Below are 22,566 nucleotides of genomic sequence, written 5' to 3'. Positions count from 1 at the left end.
AGCGCACAAGCTCATCTACGGACAAACCCTCACGGAGCCCGTAACGCTCGAGCGGGTCCGGAAAATCACCGAGCTCGATAACAAGCGCGGCAAATAAAGTGGACAAGGATATCGCTAGTGCAGAGGAATCAATAAAGTGGGTTAAGGCTCTGGAAAGCTCTGAAAACTGAGTACAAGCGACCGATTTCTCAGCAGCTAGTCAGGGCCTGCACCCTGATGTCAATGACCCGCTAGTTAGAGTCATCAATTTCGTTTTTCTATTCGGAATTATGTAACAAACACTCCTGTATAGATCTTAATTAATTAATCGGATGTGCGGAGCCCTACCCAAACTCTAGTTAGTGGTCACAATTACTATATGATAGTTTTGTGGATGATGATAGCCGTTTCACGTAGATGTATTTGATTAAGCTAAAAAGTGATGTCTTATATGTGTTTCTCCAATTTCAAGCTCATGCCGAAGGCCTCCTCAAACACAGCATTTTTCATTTTCAATCTACCTAGGATGGGGAGTACTTTAATTCCTTCTTCAGAAAACCGGTATTATTCATTGGGTTTCTTTTCCACACACATCAATAAAATGGTACTGAACATAAACATCGTCATATTGTAGAGACATGCCTCACATTACATGCTCATGCATTACATTCCCACGGGTCAGTTCCTTTTCGCGTTTGGAGTGATGCGTTCACTAGAACCCGTTTTCTTATCAATCGCATGCTTATTCAAGTCATTAGTAGGCATACTCCTCTTGAGCATCTCCTACATAAAACTCCCGATTATACCAACTTTAAGGTCTTTGGGTGTATGTGTGGGTCAGACCGACGCCCATAAAACAATAATAAGACCCAATTTCTTCCAAAAAAAGGAGTGTTCTTAGGTTATAGTCCCATTCACAAAGGTTATAAATGTCTCCGCGGTTAGACGCGTCTATATTAGCCCTGATATTGTCTTCGAGGAGAATGTGTTTCTTTTTTCCAACCTACCATGGTCATGCAATTCACCTACCTCTTCAAATTTACCTGGTTCGGTTAAACAATTTGAGAACCGTGCACATTTCCCCATTGTTGATTCCTAACCATGGTGTATTTGTTGGCCAAGGGGCGCACATGGAATTCCTAACCGTGCACATTTCCCCATTGTTGATATATCCAAACTAAATGTATCAACTTTTCTAAGTACTTTGCTCATAGATTTTTTTTGGAATCTCACCAAACTTTGAAAAAACCTATCAGAATTGTTGTTTGTAGCAAAATCTCTTTGGTTCTCTTTTTCATGCAGGAAGCGAAGGAAATAAGTCCGCGAAAAATACACATCAAGTTTTTATCCAAGAGAAGAACAACATGCCGAAAAAGTGGGCTAGAAGGCCACCGAGGTGGCGGGAGGGCCCATGGCTCAGCCATGTCGCCCTGTCGCGCCATGGTGGGCCCCAACCCCTTGAAGCCCACCTCGCCTCCTGCTTTCACTAAGAGCTACGAATACGAGAAAACGTTATTGTCCCAGGGTTACATAGTCTTTCACGAAGGAGAGCACCGTCGCCACCATGATGTTCCTTTCAGGGATTAAATTGATCTCTATGTCCAGGCCAGGAGGGGGCTTTCAACGATGTCTTCACCAACATCATCGTCACACCATTTTCCATCTCGACGTCTTCATCCCTCACATTATTAGTGAAAGGTCCTCTCTAAGCATATGATGATTGGATGAGATTGATCATGCGGTTAATAATGCATACTCCCTCCGTCCATAAATAAGTGGATGTGCGAGTTTTTCAAGAGAGATTATCAAGTGGAGAGATAATTGGGAAGATGCAAATCAACATTTCTATCCTCTTTATTTTTTGCACCTTCAATAAGCTAATTGCATGTAGAAAATAAAGATAGCATGTGCTAAATATTATTGGGTTTGATTTCCATGCAATGAGACAGAAGCAATTTTTACTACTTTAAAGTGCATTGGAAACCTAGAATTACATTTTTTTATGGATGAAGTTTTTTTTGCGAAAATTCCACCGATCCATTAATAATCATCAACCGTAGTACAAAGATGCCTAAAAGTAATAAAAAATACAAATAGGTCGTTAGCCCACCTAGCGACGACTACATACACTAGCACGAGCCGAAGGCGCGTCGCCGTCCTCGCCCCTCCATCACCGGAGCTAGGCAAAGCTTATCGTAGTAGAGCTTGTTGTAGTAGACAAACGCGCGAGAGGCCACGGTCTGCCACACCTCCAAAGCCCCAAAGGCAACGGAGGTGGAGCGGACCAGCAACATCGCCGGTGAGAGGGACGAAACCCTAGATGGGTTTTAGAGCCGCCTCTAAACACCTTGTTGTTTCCGTACCATTTTTTTACACCGTGGTTTTTTTTACGGACGAAGTTTGAGGATAAACTTCCACTTATTTGAAGACGGAGGGAGTATGCATACGAGGTGGAGAGGAATCGCATGAGATTGATCATTAATAATGCATAGCCGCCAGGATTTATGGTGTTTATCTTGAACATGTTTGTGTGTGAATGGTAATGCACTCTTGCTACGTGTAATTAAGCCATTAAGGTCTGTTACTAGGACCCGGGTAGCGTGATCCCAGTCCTGAATTAGCGGCTATCTTATTTTAGTGGCATGAGAAATAGCCAAAACCGTTTGTCAAAAAATACTATTATTCCCGTCTTTCCTTTCTAAGTCGTTGTTTGGGTAGAAAGCTTAGCTCGGGTCTATATATAAAGCCTGCCTAAACGGCGCTTCTCAGACGTGATTGGCTCTTCAAATTCTTCTCCCACGCGGTCTTTCGTGTCTTCTCTTGCCGCGCCTGCTCATGGCTGGTTAGTACTCTCTTATCTCCCTCGTGACACTAACACCCTGCGCCGCGCTGTCACTAAGCAGCATTTTTTTCTTCGTCAGCGCGAGCAGCTCGACGTCTCCAATGGTCAGCTGCCATGCTCCTCCTGGTGTTTCTTGCCGCCGGAGCTCCGGCGTCCGCGGCCGGGCGCAGGGAGGTTGTGACCTCTCTGCACGGCGCCGTGGCAGCGGACGACGGGCGGTGCTCAACGATCGGGCGTGATGCGCTCCGGAGGGGCGGCAATGCCGTGGACGCGGCCGTCGCGACGTCGCTATGCCTCGGCGTCGTGAGTCCCGCGTCCAGCGGCGTCGGCGGGGGAGCTTTCATGCTCGTCAGACTCGCCAACGGCACGGCAGTCGTCTATGATTCCCGCGAGACCGCGCCGCTGGCCGCCACAAAGGTGAGTAATTCGGAGAGTCGTCTCTTATTTGTCCAATCGAAGACTCTGAAAGCTTGTGTCTTGTCTTACCTTATTTCTTTTAGTAGCAATCAGATGATTAGGAGTGACTAAGACGTATTACCATTACTAGTAATGTATGGACCATGCAAATTTACAAGGTCCTAAATTTTATCATCAAATATTGTTGACTTTCTAAATAAAAGGGTAAAAGGCTCGACGTTAAATTAATAATGTCTTCAACAGTGAAATAAAATATGGTATTGAACCTAGCTTACAAAATCGAACAACATACCGACATGTACTGCCAAAGATGTACTGCCAAAGAAGAACGGTAGCGCGGACAGCAAGCACAACCATTACGAAACATGATTATAGGGCCTCACCAAATCAGAAACTCTGAACATTTTTCTCTATCTTGTCCTTGACTCTTTGCCGATGCTAGCTAGGGCGCTTGTCAAACTTCCGTGCCAACTTTGATTCAAGATAAATAAAGAAACATGATTACAAATAGGTGGATAATTCATATGATTGGTGTGCCTTTCTATATCTGCAATATTCCGCGACAACTGGCAAATAACATAAGCCCCACACACAGAGTAAATTAGCAATACAAGTCAAGTCTCAATTCTAAATCTTATCAATCGAGATGGTTGACTTATTTAAATAAAAGGCCGAAAGACCCGACGTTAAATTAATACGCCTTCAACGATGAAATGGTACATGGTGCTGAGCTCAGCTTACAAGATTGCACAACAAACCCACACGTACGGCCAAAGAAGCTATAACCGGTAGCACGAATAGTGGGCACTACCATTACGACATGATTATAGGGCCTCACCAAATCAGAAACGCTGAACATTTTTCTCATCTTGTCTTTGCCGACACTAGCTAGGGCGTTTGTCAAACTTCCGTGCCTTTCTAGATCTGCAATATTCCGCAATAGCTGGCAAACTACATTAAACATAAGACCTTGATCCACACGCACATATATATAGCAAGTTAGCAATCCGAGTCAAGTCCCAATCCTAAAGGATCCCAAACACACACACACACCTGAAGTCTCTACAACGGATCAGGCAGAAACTTAAGCACATCGAGAGATGTTAGAAATACAAGTCAAGTCTCGATCCTAAAAAAATTTGTGGTTGTGTCATAATTTGCTGGTGATTAAATTTTCAGTCATTTTATTAATGTGTTAGACAAATCTAAAAGTATGTTCAGCTTGTTGGAATACTTTCTTCATATAGTTGAGAAATCATAGTGTTTGTTCGTAGAGTTAAAAAGAATTACCAAATCCTTCACGGATCTTGATATCGGATCGACGGTCTTGTGCGTTGAGACGTCGACTGACCAGAGATCTCAATTATGCATTCAGGACATGTATGGCGGCAACCGGACGCTGAAAGCGAGGGGCGCGCTCTCCATCGGGGTCCCCGGCGAAATCGCGGGCCTCTACGCGGCATGGAAAGACCACGGCAAGCTCTCATGGAAGAGCCTGGTGACACCGGCCGCGAAGCTCGCCGAGGCTTTCACGATATCGCCGTACCTGCAGATGCAGATGGAAGCGACTAGAGCCGGCATCCTCGCAAACGCCGGGATACGCGCCGTGTATGCCCCGAATGGGGACATCCTCAAGGTAAACGACACGTGCCACAACGTCGCCCTCGCGAGGACGCTCAAGGCCGTCGCGGCGAGAGGGCCGGACGCCTTCTACAGGGGACCGGTGGCGAGTCAGCTGGTGAAGGACGTGAGGGAGGTTGGAGGGATCATGACCACGGATGATCTTGAGAATTACCAGGTTAAGGTGCGGCGGCCCCTCTCGGAGAGCGTCATGGGTCTTACAGTGCTCACCATGCCCCCTCCTTCTGCTGGTGGTGCTGGGATCATGCTGGTGAGTTTTCAAAGAACATCCAGCTCAAGTAGTCTCTCGTCACACTTTCCAAGGAAAACTGAACGTTCTGATGGAGACCATTTTGTTTGCGTGATTAATTATCTTGATACCCGCCTTTATTTACTTAATGAACAGGTTTTGAACATCCTATCTCAGTATGGAATTTCTGGTTTCTCTGGCTCTCTTGGGATTCATCGTCTTATTGAATCCTTGAAACATTACATGGCAATAAGGATGAATCTCGGAGATCCTGACTTTGTTGATGTTAGTGAGGTTGTGGCTGATATGGTCTCCCCCAAGTTTGCAGCTGAGCTGAAGAGAACAATTTACGATAATATGACATTTCCCCCACAATATTATGGTGGAAGGTAAAGAACTTCCTTTTAAAATTCTTCATTTTTACTACCGTTTAAAGGAACCTATCATTGATGAGCGATGAGTAATTTTCAAATAGAAATATTTAATTTCCTGCGAGACTGTGACACGAGTTTCCCCGTCAACTAGTATTATACTTGTACATTTGCATATTTTTAATTGACAAATCATGTATAGTTGTCTTCAGTGCCTGAGCTTCAGAATGCAGCAGATCGGAGTGAGTACTAAAAATCGAACACTAGCAATTAGTCCGGCCTGATGAACTTGTGTTTTTCAGGTGGAACATCCTTGAGGACCACGGTACGAGCCACTTATCCATCGTCGACTGCGAGAGAAACGCAGTATCATTGACGAGCACCGTGAACTCCTACTTCGGGTCCCTGATCCTGTCCCCGAGCACGGGCGTTCTGCTGAACAACGAGATGGACGACTTCTCCATGCCGGCGAACACCTCTGCCGGCTCTGCGCCGCCGGCTCCCAACAACTTCGTCGCCCCTCTGAAACGCCCACTCTCTTCCATGAGCCCAACCATCGTTCTCAAGGTTAGATAGAATTACATGGACGTTGCAATAAAATCTTATCTCCTTGAGATAAATTCCTGAGAATATCTGAAGAAGTTTCAGTTTTCGGTAGGCTTCTGATGGCCTTTTTCTGCGGCATCTTTTGTAGGATGGGGAACTGAAGGCTGTGGTGGGCGCCAGCGGCGGCGGCATGATCCCTGCAGGGACAGTCGAGGTGTTCCTGAACCACTTCGCCAGGAACATGGACCCGTTGTCCTCTGTGATGGCGCCGCGGGTTTACCACCAGCTGATCCCGAACGTGGTTCAGTACGAGAACTGGACGACGGTGACCGGCGACCTCTTTTTGCTGGACGCGGCGACGAGAGCCGACCTTCTGAACAAAACCCACGAACTGAGGCCGCTCGCCGGAGGAACCATAAGCCAGCTCGTGGTGCACAATGTGGAGAGCGGCGGAGACCTGACCGCCGTGAGCGACCCGAGGAAAGGCGGCGTCCCGGCCGGCTATTGAGCTAGTTTCATACGACGTACGGGCCGCTCTGGCTGCCATCACATTAAGCTACACGCGCGCGATTCTTGTATTTGCTAATGGATTTTAAATAAAAATTGCATCACCACACGTGTGCTCTGGCTACTCTTGTGCCACCTTCGACCTATTACTTCCTCCCATCGGTCAGGTTTTTAGTTCAAATTAGAGTACAAACTTCACCTATGCAACCATTGAGGTGTTGCAAGTAGTTGGAAGGGCGTAGCTCCCATGGATATTCACTCATGAGTTTTACTACCCTTACATTCACCTGGCATTTTCGTGACAACTCACATGAAGTTTATGATTCATGATAGCTAGGTTTGCTTGATGCATATAAGCCATGTTTGGCACGTGCATATTTTACACTCGGCGGTTTGTTTCAAAAAAATAAAATTACACCCAGAGCTAGGATTTGCGGCCCCATGGTAAACTTATTTAGTGTTTTGAGCCCTTTGAAATGTTGAACTCGGTTACGAACCAACAATTCAGGGGATTTACTAGTTCTCAGCTAGCTGAGAACTTGCTTTGTGCTAGTTAATTTGCACTAGAAACGGATGTTACACTACATGACGGCCGGATCATTTTGATGTGAACCTGGGAAGAATTGGAGCCACACTATCGAACGGTTGGTAGGCTATGCACAGCTATCACCCTAGGTAGAAAATCCACGTCGTATATTTGAATCTATTTATATGTTCTATATATAACCATGTTGTTGTGAAGTGGTTCAAGTGGCTAGTGCATGAAGCTTAACATGGTATCAGAGCCCCAGGTCTCAAGTTCAAATCCTGGCTTTCACATGGTTTTCGCAATTTAGCCTAAAAATTGCTGTTACCCCCCTCTTTAGCCACCGCTGTTTCGGTGTGCTCTTCTTCTTTCACGTGTTGACTTTCTCTTCTCCCGTCACACGCGAGTGGGGGTGTTGTGAAGTGTATATGTGGATTGCCTAGCCCTTTCCATCAGTTCGAACTTTTGGTTCACGTGGCTAGTGCATGAAGCTTAACACATGTAAGGTTGTGGTATAAGAGCAAAATCGTTAACTCTATTCTTGCCGGCAATCTAAATTATCCATGTAGTCTAACTGAATCCTATTTTTTATGGTTCATCTATACCATAGTGTTTCCCATCATCAATTATAGAATCATGTTTTGAATGCATAGAACACTTAGAAAACGTCTGAAAGTACTAAATGGGTAGCACATATCAGAGAGCTGTCCCTCTTGTAGTTGTAGAGCTAGTCTATGTAAATTGTTGTATATGCATCTAGATCAATTGTTCTGTCCAATCAGTCTCACAGTGTCTAGTATCTGGTCATCCTTTATCCAGAACACACGTAATGGCTGAGTATAATTATATGACACCATGATGACTAATGAGAGAAGACCAACTGGAAGAGTAGTCATGTGAAAAATTAGTCACCGCTAATTGCTCCCACCATCCAAGCCATCTGATCGTCCCAGATTTAACCCTCGGTGGAGGCACTGCCGGAGAAGCATAATCATCAACGATTGTTGATCTTCTCACATAACAGATTGAAAGATGAAAATTAAACTCTTACCTGAGATCAGAGTACTTCCAAGCGGACGTCCAGCCCTGCGGTAGGTCAGTGAAGCAGATGGATGCACGATCTGGGCATTGGCCGGCTCTTCTTCAACCTTTGGTCGTTGTCCGAGTAGTGGGCTCCACATACGACATTGGCTGCAGGATCTTGACGATGGTCGCCTCTGCTGTAATTTCCAGGTTTCGCTGCGGGAGATTGCACGATTGGTACAGGCGCTGAGGAGGGGGCGGCGGTCGATCTTGTTCCTTTTAGATCGTGGTGGCGGCGGCGGTCGCTCATGTCCCGTCCAGATGGAGGAGGCCAGGGAGGAGGCAGCGGTCGAGCATGTTCCGTACAGATCGAGGAGGCCCGCGTTGATTAGAGACGATGGTCTTTTTTTTCACGGAAGAAAAGAGAAAGGAGGAGTCACGCTTTCTTTATGCTGGGTCAGGCCGGATGTTCTCTTATATCATCGAGAAAATTACAAAAAACCACCACATATCAGGCAGATATTTCAAAAAGCCACCATTATACGAAAATGTTTCAAAAAACCACCACTCTAGCGCTAACAAGTAACAAAAAGCACTGATCCTTGTCTAACGCTGGTCTAATGAAGAAACTGACATGTGGGACCCACTGTCAGGCTGACGTGGCAGTCGAAAACGGTCAACGGAGGCTATCGATGAAGGGTTGCAAAATTTTGGGTTTTTTTGTAAGTTATTGTGGGGCCCACTGTCAGTCATCTCCTTGTTTCTTCTCCCTCCCCACTCCTTCTCTATCCACGGGAGACCACACGAGCAGGAGGAGGTCCGGCAGTCGCGATCGGGCATGGCGACCTCCGGCTGGGCAGGGGCGGGCGGCCGCGACGAGCTCTGGATCGGCAAGGGCGGCGGCCGCGGCGAGCTTCTCTGGCAAGGGGGCGGGCGCGACCGGGCTCCGGCGGGCGGCCGCGGCCGCGCGCGAGCTTCCGGCTTGGGCAGGGCGGGCGCATCGCGGCGAGCTCCGGCTCCGTCAAGGGGCGGGCGCGGCGAGCTTCTGCTCCAGCTTGGGCAGGGGCGGGCGGCCGAGGCGAGCTCTGGATCGGCAGGGGCGGGCCTGGCCAGCTCAAGCGCGTCGGCCACCATCGAACCACTCAAGGACGAGCAGTGGAGCTTGCTGCTGGACCTTGTCGTCGCCCGTTGGGGTGAGCAGGCGAAGCAGAAGCACCACGTGAGGAGCATGACAGCGTTCCGGGCGAGTTCAGCACAGCAGCACGACGCCGACGACGGCGCGCTCCGAGTGCCGTTCACGTTCCCACTAAAGAAATGAAGATTAGGCTTGAGACTTTCATCGCCGCTCATCCGCTGGACGCCTGCAGTCCGCTAACGCGCAGCTCCATGGCTGCCTCTGCCTAAGCGCTCCCCTCCCCGTGCTTGCTCCTCCATCTCCACGTCGCCTCAAGCGCCCGCGATCTGTTCGCTGAAATGCCCGCATAAAGCAGCTGCCTGGCTTGCCCGTGATGGACGCCGGGAGAGGAGATTGACCACGGGCTTGGCTCGGCTGTGAGTAGGGGCTCGCCTCCTGGCTATGAGCAGGGCGGCGCCGACGAGCTCGACCAGCGCCAGAGCGGGCGAGATCTGCGAGGGTGGCGCGGGCGAGGGCGAGCTCGGCCGTGGCACGGCCGGGCGATCTCCGGCCGCGCGGCGGGCGCGGGTGAGCGTGGGTGTAGGCTGTTCTCTCCGGCCATGGCGCGCCGGGCGAGCTCGACCGTGGGGCGAGCGTGGTCGAGCGCGGGTGCTCCCTTCCGCACGAGGCCTCTACGCGCGCGTCGACGAGGGACGCAAGGTCCGGATGCGCGTCCTCGCCGGAGCTGGTGCCGGCGGAGCCGAGGGCCTGCGCCGGCGGGGCCGAGGACCGCGTCGGCGGGCTGAGGGCAGCGGCGGCGGGACTGAGGACCGGCGGATCTGAGGGCCGACGCCGGTGGGGCTGAGGACCGACGGAGCTAAGGGCCGACGCCGGCGGTCGGCGGCCGGCGGCCGAGCACGCCGTCCTTATATTCTTTTCTAGATGAAAAGGAGAAAATAGGATATTTTGACTAGTGGGTCCCACGAAATTTTGCAAAGAAGCCCAGAACTTAAACCATCTTCTCTCTTGACCATTTTTAGTCGCCACGTCATCCTGACAGCGGGACCCACATGTCAGTTTAGCTATTAAACCAGCATCATAGTGGAATCAGTGCTATTTGTAACGTGTTATCTCTATAGTGGTTGTTTTTTGAAAAGAATTCGTAAAGTGGTGGCTTTCTAAAACAACTGCCTGATATGTGGTGGTTTTTTGTAATTTTCTCTATATCATCTAATGGCTAAACGCCTACGGTAAAATAGATCGGACGGACTATATTTGTTAATTTCTAGGATTAACCTGGTGTCTCGTTGGGAGTCTCTAATTAGTAGATATATAAGATATAAGATATTCTTAAAAAGAGTTAAGGCCGTTGCCTTCCCTGCATCCTCAGCGTTTGGACGGCGCTCGCGACGCCGTGGGGTCCGGTGTCGCTGTGTGGGCTGTCGTGTGGGTCTGGCCAGCTGCTGCATGGTAGACGCGTGTTGTATTCGGGCCTACTCTATTCTTTCTGTCGGTGTCGGGGTTTGACTGACCGCGTTCTCGGAAGCTCCTCTCTCTCGCTCGTCCCAGCCAAGGAACTCAGGGCAGTTGCAGCCCGGCCAGGGGACACGCCCTCACGAAGAGCGGCCGCAGCGGACGGAACGAGCTGTTCTTCGACCAGATCGGGAGCCGGGGGAGCAACGACGCGGCGGCTTGGGGATGCGCCGGCGGGATCCGCCAGGAGAGTCGCCGGCCAACGGCCAAAACGAGGTGGTGACGGTTGAGAAAGGGTCGGTGGCTGCCGGAATGGAGCGGCGGTGGTCGGGCAAGGCTAGCGGCGGCCGGAACAGAGTGGCAGCGACCGGATCGGGGGCTAAATGGGGCCAGATTGAGGCCAAATCAGACCAAGATCCCCAACAAATACATTCAGGATTCAGCTATGGAGAAGGAGGGGTGGGAGAGAGGCCGGCGCACAGGAACTGCAGCCTTCAACCTTCGGAGAAGAAATCGCCCCGACGACCACGCCTTCGGCCACCGAAATCGCCCCAACGATCACGGCTTCGGCCACCAGCCACTGGAGCATAGCAGAACGAGGTCCCCTACCTAAGGCCACACATGCAGTGTGCCACCACGACGGCCAATAGCTCTTTGCCGCCGCCCGAGCTGCCCAACTCTCCTGCTGCTGCGTCCTCTCAGTGAAACCCAGCTCTGAAGACACGAGATTGATCTGCATCTGTTTGCATCTTTCTTTGTTCGGATGGATGCCTATAGGTAAGTAAGTAATATACATTCTGTTTGTTCTTTGATTCTGACTTTCTCAATGCCTATCATGTGCTTGGGGAATGCATCATAAGAAGCGACCAATTTTTTTGTAGCTCTACTTATGTGTTCTGGTGTGAAAGTTTGGATGTCGGCATGGCTATGAGGATATGTGGTTTGAACCTGGATTTTGGTAGTGTTGATTATCTACAAGATTTTTTGGATGTCGTGCATTTGCCTTAGTTGCTTTTGTTATACATTATAATTGGAATAGTGAAGATATGCTCTAACTGGTACGCAAAAGAGGTGTAATGAATTGAGACAAGACAGATTCGGGTTTTAGCAAACAAATTCTGTTATGTTGTTTTTAGTTTAGTAGTTCTCCATAATCTTAAATGCCTACAGCTATATATAAAAAAAGGAATGCAGCCAAGATTTAATTGTTATGAATTTCTAGATTTATGTATAGAGATGACTTTTCTTTAGATAAAGATAGATGGTGCTTCATTTATGACTCAGTAGTAGTTTCAACCTCACAATTGTTGTTCTATTAGTATACAAACTGATTCAGTTATTACTGATAACAAGCACTCAAGCACATGTTTCTTAATTTTGTCAAAGATTTGTATTTGATATTTATCATGTTCTTAAAGAGAAGGCAATGAAAATAGCCTGAGCGTAGCTAAGATGGGGTTTAAATAATTCATTATTCATTTGTTACAGTAGGAGGTGATTTGCACCCAGCTGCTCAAGTAACACGTTTTATTTCAAGAAACCAGCTCTGTTGAAGGCCAAGTACTTTCAAGTTGCAGAGGCTGACGGAATGTGTTTTTAATCAAAAGAAGATTGCAAAATAGACAACCTAAGTTGTTACAAGTTCATGTGCTACGCCAATCCATTGGAGAATATCTGGCCAACAGAGTGTATCATGTGTTGCAAATTCTTGGATCATAGTTACTGCCAAAGAGGCCTAAGACATCAATTCTCTTAGTTGTGTAGGCTGATCGTCATTGTTGATCCCATGAAAGAAGAGTTTTTGTCCCTGGCATTTTACAGAGCTAGCAAGGAAATGCTTTGATCATAGGTAAATGTATACGTCATAAACATCAGCATGAATGCATCGGTAAATTAATATTGGTCAAACAAATTAGTCTTATGAATTTTGATGATATCAAGTTTGAGCTAACAAATCACATGATTATCTAAATACTACCAAGCTATTAAATCATCTTCATTAACATATTGATTGGAAGTGGTTTGCTTATTAGGAATCTAGGTCCTACAAATTGATTTTTGCATGTGGTTTGCCTCTTCTCTTAAAAGAGTGCATTTTATTGATTAGAATCACTTAGAATAACACATGATGGTTTTGCAGGTGTTGCTCCTGCACCTAACTATTTGGGCGATGGTATGTGGCTTAAGGTAGTCTTCTTTATCTCCACAGAACTGTATCATCATTTTCTACCATCACACCGTCGAATCAGAGATGTTTTTTTTTACCTTTTCCTATCCTATCAGGTTATCATTGTCCATTTATTTAATAATATGATGTTGTGCCGCTGTAGCTTAGTTAGTCATTGTACGCCATATTAATCCGAAGAATGTGATTGGTCCTCTATTCTCATCCAAAATAGTGAATCTATTTTGCTTTTTGGAATTTGATAGCTATCAACATAGTATAATACGATGAGTTTGATGGTACTTTTCCTACCACCCTAGCCCAGCCTCATGATTATGTGCACGTTTTGGTGGTAGCACTGTGCTAGGCATATTGTATTTGTTACCTGATTCCATGATTTATTCGTGAAAAGGGTGCAAAGTAATGATCAATGTTGTAGAAATTTTAGCCATTGTGTGATGCGTATGTCATGGTTTTTAAGGCGTTCGCACTTCGCCTTAGGACGCCTAGGCGATAGAGCGCCCCCCAGCGCCTTAGCGCTGTACCTGCTTTAAGTCCACTTTAGGCGCTTAGGCGGTAGAGCTCACTCTATTGCTTTAGGATGCCTTACCGCCTTAAAAACCATGGTGTACGTTTCTTCTTATAATCCCTTTGATTCCCTCTACTATAAATATTAATCTGTTGGTCCTTGAAAAGTCAACATAATCGCGTACCAGGCTTATATAAGCATTGCACATATTATACATATCTGGAAAGGTCAGGTAGCTATTTTCATATAATTTAAATGTTAGGAACACAAGTTATTATTTTGTAGCAAACAAAACTGATTTGGAAATTTTTATGTTTCTCTATGGGATTAGGCATAAGAATTTTTTACATCTGTCAATTGTAATATGTTTTACTCTGCAGTAAATAAAAATTAGTTCGGATATCAACTTTTAAATGAACTGCAACACACATGTAAATGGGGAGATGATTTTGCTATGTTCATGCCGTCTCAAAATCTAGATATTGTTGTTCTTTTATGTGATGAATGGAAAATATTTTTTTGTAGCAAACATAGCGGCTTGGACACTTCTATGTTTCTCTTTTTTGGATTTAGGCATAGAGGATAGGGCAATTTTTTTGCAAAGTCGATAGACTTGAGGCTTTGATCTACTAAAGTTATGCCCAATGTGTCCTAAGGGTCTGTTGAGCACACATCACAATTGTACAATGTCGTTCCACTTCTTACTTATCATATTGAATTACTATTTTTATAATTTAAGCCTAACATGTATTATTACCAGTTTAATTTTGTTACTACCTTCAGGCAATTCAGACGGGTATTGCCTTTTTTGCGGGGGAGATGGGTATTGCCTCAGGTATGTAGTTTCCATTTTGTTTGTTAGTATTAGGAGTGTTATACCTTTTATAATAGGAAACAACCTAGGAATTGTATAGTGAATCTAGATTGGAGGTTGGATCTGAAATAGTATTCCCTAGAGGCCCATAAATGGAACTGGGCGTTGAATTTATGAACTAGATGTTATTTTCATCATTGTTGTTCTTTGGCAATGTTTTGTTGTGGTTGTATAGAGGATACCAAAGACACTAGCATTGGTATTTGTAGGAAACATTGTGTGTGTTGCAGCAAAGAGCGGATATATAACACTAGAAGCTTTTGGGCCTGGCATTTGCTTCTACCCAAAGACTGGTTATGATGGAGCACTACTATATTTGCTCGCTTCATGTGTGCTCACTGGTTGCCTCCTGATCTTGTGTCACCTTCTTCATGCTTCTTTGTTTCTCTCTCGGTTTTGTTAACTCTCTTCCTTATATTACCGCCTTTGTTAGTTCAATTTCCCTAGCGGTGGTATTGGACAGGAGTTAACAAGTAGAATGTATTGAAAAGAAAGAGATTTTGTTGGTGATGCCCATGATTAATGGTGAAATCATACCAAGGAAGAAATTTGAGGAAGTGTGCGCATCTTTCTTTGTTCCTTTGTTATCTCTCAGTTTGCTGGTTATTTCTCTTACTGCTAGCATGTATTAGATGTCCATCCGTTGTGCACAATATCATGATATACATTGGTGAAATAAAAGGGTAATGGGGAAATTGGCTACATGTTTTCTGTTTGAATGATAAGTTCTTACTTTCTTACATTACAGATGGCTGAATGAAAGGTTCGGAATAGGTAAGGTACAACCCAAATGATGTCGAGAAACATAGAAGTTACTACTTGCAAAATTTCCACCCATTCTATTGGATAACGTGTGGGTATCTACAGACCAAATTGAAATCTGCAGCAAACTGCCTCCAGCTTAAAAGTAGATGTTGTTAGATGTATATATTTGTCTATTGTAGTTTCCCCATATGTTAGGGGGCTTTCTGCATATGTGCACATGTACATGTACTATATATTGTGGCCTTTGGCCCCCTGATAATACAACAAGCATATTAGCCTAACATGGTATCAGAGCAAATTTTGGTCCTATTTTTCTACTAGTCCGTGCGTCGTGCGTCTCCGTCTCCGCTTGTTCCGCCGTCGCCGTCGCCGTCCTTGTCCGTCCTCGATCTCCTCTTCGTCTTGCTCGCAGCGCAGGACTGCCCGACGCCGATCTCCTCCGGCGCCAAGATCTCCTCCTGGCCGGCCGCCTCCAAATCGATCTGAGCCCCGTCCGCCTCGATTCCTCCTGGCCGGCCGCCTTGATTCCCCGGCCCGCTCCTCTCCCGTGGTCATCCTCTGTCCGCCTGCGCCAGGAGGCTCGTCCGTGGACAGGAGCTCCGCCCGTCGCCAGGATCTCCGTCGCTCCGTCGCGTGAGTCCGCCCGTCGCCAGGATCTCCGTCGCTCCGTCGCCAGGATCTCGCCCGTGGACAGGAGGTCCGCTCGTCGCCAGGACTTCCGCGCGTGAGTCCGGCCTTCTGTTCGCCAATCTCGTCGCCAATCTCCCTGGCCCGCCTGGCCTGCTTGGCCCGCTTGGCTCTGCTTGCTCGTTGACTTGGATCTGAAAAAAAAAAAAAAAAAAAAAAAAAGCAAAAAAAAAAAAAAAAAAAAAACAAAAACGAAAAAAAAAAAAAAAAAAACTATGTCTTCCTCGGGCTATGTTGCGATCCCTCGCTGCCCGGTGATCTTCGATGGCGCGAATTACCCTGATTTCGCTGCCTTTATGCGCGTCCACATGCGCGGTCTTCGTCTTTGGGGTGTGCTTTCTGGCGAGGTCTCCTGTCCGCCGCGCCCTGTTGCTCCTACGGTGCCTGTTGCACCGCCACCTGTTGCCCTTGCCCCTGATGCTACTCAGGCGGATAAGGATGCAGCTAAGAGTGCTGATGACACTGCTCTGGCTGATTATGACCGGAAGGTCCAGGACCACTCTACTGCCGTTGCGACTTACCGGCAGGATCTCACGGAGTACACTCAGTGGATTGATGAGGATGCTCGTGCTGCTGCTGTTCTTACCTCCAGTGTTCTGCCTCAGTATGCTGCTGAGTTTATGGGTCTTCCCACCGCTGCTGCTCAGTGGGCTTTTCTTCGTCAGCGCTATCAGCCGTCTGGTGATGCTCTTTACCTGTCTGTGGTCCGCCAGGAGCATGCTCTTCAGCAGGGTGATTCTACTATTGATGAGTTCTACACTCAGAGTGCTGCTATTTGGCGCCAGCTTGATTCTCTCCGTACAGCTGTGTGTGCCACCTGTCCTGTTGTTCGACCGTGCGCGCGGATCCGGAGTTTCAGCGCGTTTTTGAGTTCTTGTCGCGGCTCCGTAAGGAGTTTGAGCCGCGCCGGGCCCAGCTTGCTTGCCCGTGGTCGTGTTCCGCTCTCGAGGTCCTTGCCGAGCTTCGTGCTGAGGAGACTCGTCTTCGTGGTGCTGGTCTTCTTGAGGTTCCCTCTGTTCTTGCTGCTCGTGGCCCTCCTGTGCCGTCTGCTCGTGGACCTCCTATGCCGCCGACTTCGTTGCGGCCTCCGGCACAGCCGATACTGCCTACTCCTCCATCCCAGGGTCAGCGTCAGCCCCAGCAGCCTCGTGGTTCGACGTCACCTCCTTGCACCTACTGTGGCAGGCCTGGCCACACTATCTCTACTTGCTGGCAGAGGGATCCCAGCTTACGCCCGCCGCACCTTACTCGTCGTCGGTGGCTCTTCGAGTTCTTCTCGCTGTTGCGCTATCCGATCAGGACATTATCCGTGGTCTTCGTGGTCTGCTCGGCCGGTACGGAGGCTCTTCCTCGACGAATGCTGCTGGTTACGTGCACAGCTCTTCTGGCACCGCGCGACCACCTTCTTCCACACAGTCAGGTACGTCATCCCCGTGGTATCTGGATTCTGGAGCTTCTTTTCATATGACCTCTGCGTCTTCTATTCTTTCTGCTCTTCGCTCTCTTGTTTCGCCTGTTCATGTTATCACGGCTGATGGTACCTCTCTCCCTGTTTCCAGTCGAGGCACTCTTTCTACTACCTCTTTCTCTGTTCCTGATGTTTCCCATGTTCCTAGTCTTAAGATGAACCTGTTTTCCGCTAGTCAGCTTACTGATTCTGGTTGTCGCGTCATTCTTGACGCTGATTCTTGTGCTGTTCAGGACCGCCGTACACAGGCCCTGGTTGGAGCTGGCCCTCGCAGCCTTGAGTCCCCGGGGCTCTAGGAGTTAGACTGGCTTCGCGTTCCTTCGCTGCCACTTCATCTGCCGATTCTCTGCGGTTGCTGCTTCACATCCTTTGGATCTTTTCAGCAGTGGCATCATCGGCTGGGTCACCTCTGTGGCTCCCGTTTATCGTCATTAGTTCGTCGTGGTCTTCTGGGGTCTGTCTCAGGAGATGTGTCTTTGCATTCGTGTCAGGGTTGTAGGCTAGGCAAACAGATTCAGCTTCCCTATCCTACTAGTGCGTCTGTATCTCAGCGACCTTTTGATTTAGTGCATTCAGATGTTTGGGGTCCGGCTCCCTTCCCTTCGAAAGTGGTACATCGATACTATATTTTGTTTATTGATGATTTTTCGCGATACACCTGGTTGTTTCTTATGCACTCTCGCAGCGAGGTGCTTTCTATTTATCAGCGTTTTGCAGCCATGGTTCGTACTCAGTATTCCACGCCTATTCGTGTGTTTCGTGCTGACTCTGCCGGAGAGTATATCTCCCAGCACCTGCGTGGTGTTCTTGCTGAGCAGGGCACCCTTGCCCAGTTCTCGTGTCCCGGCGCCCATGCTCAAAATGGTGTCGCCGAGCGTAAGCATCGTCATATTCTTGAGACTACCCGTGCTATGATGATTGCTTCCTCTCTTCCGCCGCATTTCTGGGCTGAGGCTGTCGCTACGTCGACTTACCTCATTAACATTCAGCCTTCTGCTGCCCTTCAAGGTGGCATTCCTCTCGAGCGTCTTTCTGGTTGCTCTCCAGATTACTCGACACTTCGTTTATTTGGTTGCGTTTGCTATGTTCTTCTCCCTCCTCGCGATCGCACCAAGCTGACCGCTCAGTCTGTTGAGTGTGTTTTTCTCGGATACAGTGATGAGCATAAGGGCTATCGCTGTTGGGACCCTGTTGGTCGTCGGATGCGCATCTCTCGTGATGTCACGTTTGATGAGACGCGTCCCTTCTATCCTCGTCCCACCTCGGGTACTTACCCGGTGGATGATATCTCTTTTCTTCTTTTTCCGGATGCACCCCCTGCTATCCCGTCTCCTCCCCCTCCTAGTCCTGATGCGTCCCCTTCGGCGCCATCCTCTCCTCCGTCTAGTCCACCTAGTACTCCTCGTTCTCCGGTTTCGGATCCTTCTGATGTTGCCCCTTCTTCCTCTTCTTCTGATGAGTTGTCCTCCGCTGATGACCTTCCCCCTTCACGGCCTGTTCGTCAGCGTCGTGCTCCAGCTCGTTACTCTCCTAGTCAGTATGGTCTTTCTATCGTTTCCGAGCCGACTTCTTATCGGGATGCCGAGTGTCATCCTGAATGGCAGCTTGCCATGGCTGAGGAGATCGCTGCGCTTGAGCGCACTGGCACTTGGGATCTTGTTTCTCCCCCTTCTGGTGTTCGTCCTATCACGTGTAAGTGGGTCTATAAAATTAAGACTCGCTCTGATGGATCTCTTGAGCGCTATAAAGCGCGTCTTGTGGCTCGTGGCTTTCAGCAGGAGCACGGCCGTGATTATGATGAGACTTTTGCCCCTGTGGCTCATATGACTACTGTGCGTACCCTTCTTGCTGTTGCTTCTGTTCGCCGCTGGTCTGTCTCCCAGCTTGATGTTCAGAATGCTTTTCTTAATGGCGAGTTGAGTGAGGAGGTTTACATGCAGCCTCCTCCTGGGTATTCTGTTCCCGATGGGATGGTTTGTCGTCTTCGACGTTCTCTCTATGGTCTCAAACAGGCCCCTCGTGCCTGGTTTGAGCGCTTCGCCTCTGTGGTGACTGCTGCTGGTTTCTCTCCTAGTCTTCATGATCCCGCACTTTTCGTTCACACTTCTCCTCGTGGACGTACTCTTCTTCTTCTCTATGTTGATGATATGATCATTACTGGTGATGATCCTGAGTATATTGCCTTTGTCAAGGCTCGTCTTCGCGATCAGTTTCTTATGACTGATCTTGGTCCTCTTCGCTATTTTCTTGGCATTGAGGTTTCCTCCACTTCTGATGGCTTTTCTATCTCTCAGGAAAAGTACATTCAGGATCTTCTTGCTCGTGCTGCTCTTGGGGATGAGCGCACGGTCGATACTCCTATGGAGCTTAATGTTAAGCTTCGTCCTACTGATGGTGATCCTCTTCCTGATCCCACCCGTTATCGCCATCTTGTTGGGAGTCTTGTTTATCTTGCTGTCACTCGTCCTGATATTTCTTATCCTGTTCATATTCTGAGTCAGTTTGTCTCAGCTCCTACCGCTGTTCACTATAGTCATCTCCTCCGTGTTCTTCGTTATCTTCGTGGCACGATCACTCGTCGCCTTTTCTTTCCCCGTTCCAGCTCTCTCCAGCTCCAGTGCTATTCAGATGCTACGTGGGCGAGTGATCCTACGGATCGTCGTTCGCTTTCTGCTTACTGTGTGTTTCTAGGTGGTTCGCTTGTTGCTTGGAAGACGAAGAAACAGGTCGCAGTTTCCCGTTCGAGTGTTGAGGCTGAGTTGCGGGCTATGGCTTTGTTGATTGCTGAGGTGACTTGGTTACGGTGGTTGCTTGCAGATTTTGGGGTTTCTGTTACGACACCCACTCCACTTTTGTCGGACAAAGATGCAGGTGCTATCGATTGCACGTGATCCGGTCAAGCATGAGCTGACCAAGCATATCGGTGTTGATGCTTTTTACACACGTGCACAGGTCCAGGATGATGTTGTTGCGGTTTATTATGTGCCTTCAGATTTGCAGTTGGCGGATTTCTTTACGAAGGCACAGACTCGAGCGCAGCATGATTTCTTACTCTCCAAACTCAGTGTTGTGGATCCACCATGAGTTTGAGGGGGGGTGTTAGATGTATATATTTGTCTATTGTAGTTTCCCCATATGTTAGGGGGCTTTCTGCATATGTGCACATGTACATGTACTATATATTGTGGCCTTTGGCCCCCTGATAATACAACAAGCATATTAGCCTAACAGATGTAAGATTGCTTTTTGCAGGGCATGTCAAATCCTCTATAGCCGGCGCGGTGAAACGCGCATCTTCTTCTAGTAAGATATAAGATTGTGCTAGTTAACTTTCTCAGTTTAGTTGTACACCATTTAATTTGCATTGTGATTGGTGTTAGTTATGAGTTGCAACATGAGTTAGAACTGAAATTTGGTTACATCATCAGACTGAGCACGAAGTTAGCTCTCAGTCGACGGAGAAATAGTCACACCTACAAATTCGGAACGAATTGTTCACAACATCTCTCGTGAGCTTGGACATCGTTGTTCAGCGGTCTTACACCTTAATTACATTACTTGGTGTGATTGGGACAAGACTCTCTCGGTACGGGACGACGTGGTAAACATGGTTCTTAAGTTCCTTGTCGTGCTCCGAGTCCACATCGTCTTCCAGGTCCAGCACTTCCTCCACGCCTCGTCCCTTCTCGTCGCACCAGTACAACATCTCGTCGTTGTCTGACACCCTCACCAGCATCCCGCCCCGAGAAGCCCAAAGCGGCTGGAAGCCGTAGCACCCAAACCCCTCGTCGTATAATGGTCCGGGGTCGATCCGGCAGCGCAGCGACCACTGGGCTGGTTGTGTATCATCCCCGTCCGCCAGCTGCCACACCTCGAAGGTCGTCAGCGAGGCCCCGTTGTTGGTGTGGCACAGCTTGCCGTCTAGCTCGGCCAGATGGTCCAGGGCAGCGTTGTAGGCGAAGTGGGGAGGGCATGGCACTAGGTCGTCGAACGTCCTGTCGCGCAGGCCAAACCGCAGCAGAGAGCTTGGGCAAGGATCTTCGAGGTCGTCGCACGCCCAGTAGAAGGCGTCCCCCACGCAAACGGGCGGCGTGCCGCCGATAGAGTGCGGCGGGTCGACGGTGAGCTCCCAAGACCAAGAGTCGCTGCCCCCGAGCGCGAACACCTCGTGCCCGATGTCGTAATCGAGCTTGCGTCTGGACTTGTCGTAGCACCACCGCCGGTAGAAGTACCTGGCGATGACGTACTGGTCGCGCCAGCGGTCGAATCCGATCGCCACGGACGGAAACTTGTCGGTGTCCACGTCCGGACTGCCGAGCGGAAGCGCGACGAGCTCCTGGGTGGCCGGGTTGCACACGAATACCTGGTTCGTGGTTGTCGCGAGCGCGACCAGGCCGTCGCAGTGCGCGGCGTGGATCGCGTCCGTGACGCCTGCCGCTTCCGGTGGGCACGCCGCCTTGTCCAGCAGCAGCTCCGCCGGCTTGGTCTCGAAGTCGCCCGGTTTGTGCCCTGGCCGCAGGCGGTAGAAGGCGATGTCCTCGGGCTCGGAGAGCTCTTCGTCTTCTTCGTCATTGTAGGCGTTCTTGCGGGCGACGACGAGCATGGACGGCGGCCGGCTCGTCCGAGAGAAGTCGCATTGGCGACGGACGAAGCCGGCGTCTTGCATCCGGGCGCGCCAGGAGCGGCAGACGCATTTGAAGCGCAGGAGACATTTGACGGGGAGCCGCACCAGGATTTCCATGAAAATTAGGTCGTCGGGGAGGGCGACGCCGGCGGTCAGAGGGGGCGGTGTTGTCCTGCAGCGTTTCTCCGGGCGACGATGATCCATCTCGATCGGTATCCTTCCTTTACGTTTTATTTTTTGATTTTTTTAGGGGAAGGTATCATCCGGCCTTCCTTACGTGAACCGGTGCGGGCTACTGGTATATATTGGTCGATGTCTCGAAAGCCGACTCCGAATAGTGATTAGTTTACGGGAAGAAGAATCTTTGCAAGTGTACGGATTCTCCGACTCCGAATAGTTGTTACGTAAACAATACTTTGTAACGGGCCTAGCCCTAAGCTCCCACCTATAAGGCCTTTTTTCGTAAGAATCACGTGGGTTACAGAAATGTGAATTTTATGTGACGCAGCAGCCCATATACGTCACACAAAGTCTTATTTCTATGGCGCACCATGCAAGTACGTGGTTCTGTGCACCGCAGTAATAGTGAAACTAATTATTGGGCCTGGCCGGGGTGGGTTCCACCCTATTTCTGTGGCGCATGTGAGTGTGGTGCGTCACAAAAATACGTTATTTCAGTAGCGCACCTGGTCATAAATAGGTATGCTACAGAATAGCTGACCCGGACTTTTGGCTCTCGGGTGCAGGCGCACCCTATATACTCCAAAAAATGTAGTAATTTCAAATA

At 48.7% G+C, this 22,566-nt stretch overlaps 2 protein-coding genes and 1 long non-coding RNA gene across 4 annotated transcripts; 2 read left to right on the top strand and 1 right to left on the bottom strand.

Moving 5' to 3' along the window:
* Positions 1 to 2,736: 2,736 nt before the first annotated feature.
* LOC127335095 (glutathione hydrolase 1) lies at positions 2,737 to 6,812 on the top strand. Its single transcript, XM_051361683.1, has 6 exons — positions 2,737 to 2,821; positions 2,901 to 3,238; positions 4,614 to 5,129; positions 5,265 to 5,497; positions 5,782 to 6,046; positions 6,174 to 6,812. The coding sequence occupies exons 1-6, from the start codon at positions 2,815 to 2,817 to the stop codon at positions 6,531 to 6,533; spliced, it is 1,719 nt and encodes a 572-aa protein (XP_051217643.1). The 5' UTR covers positions 2,737 to 2,814; the 3' UTR covers positions 6,534 to 6,812.
* A 3,906-nt stretch (positions 6,813 to 10,718) lies between these two features.
* Positions 10,719 to 14,921, top strand: LOC127335094 (uncharacterized). Of its 2 annotated transcripts, none has more exons than XR_011752431.1 (3): positions 10,719 to 11,445; positions 12,809 to 12,855; positions 14,145 to 14,921. It is a non-coding gene; the product is annotated as an uncharacterized lncRNA (long non-coding RNA). The 2 variants fall into 2 exon arrangements; XR_007872596.2 differs by lacking the exon at positions 10,719 to 11,445 and adding an exon at positions 11,483 to 12,517.
* Positions 14,922 to 20,693: 5,772 nt separating this feature from the next.
* Positions 20,694 to 21,983, bottom strand: LOC127329195 (F-box protein At1g11270-like). Its single transcript, XM_051355731.2, has one exon. The coding sequence runs from the start codon at positions 21,981 to 21,983 to the stop codon at positions 20,694 to 20,696; it is 1,290 nt and encodes a 429-aa protein (XP_051211691.1).
* Between the last annotated feature and the right edge of the window lie 583 nt (positions 21,984 to 22,566).

Source organism: Lolium perenne, chromosome 2, assembly GCF_019359855.2.
Source record: "Lolium perenne isolate Kyuss_39 chromosome 2, Kyuss_2.0, whole genome shotgun sequence".
NCBI lineage: Eukaryota > Viridiplantae > Streptophyta > Magnoliopsida > Poales > Poaceae > Lolium > Lolium perenne.
The sequence above is the reverse complement of the archived record's forward strand: the minus strand, read 5'-3'. Positions and strand labels throughout refer to the sequence as shown.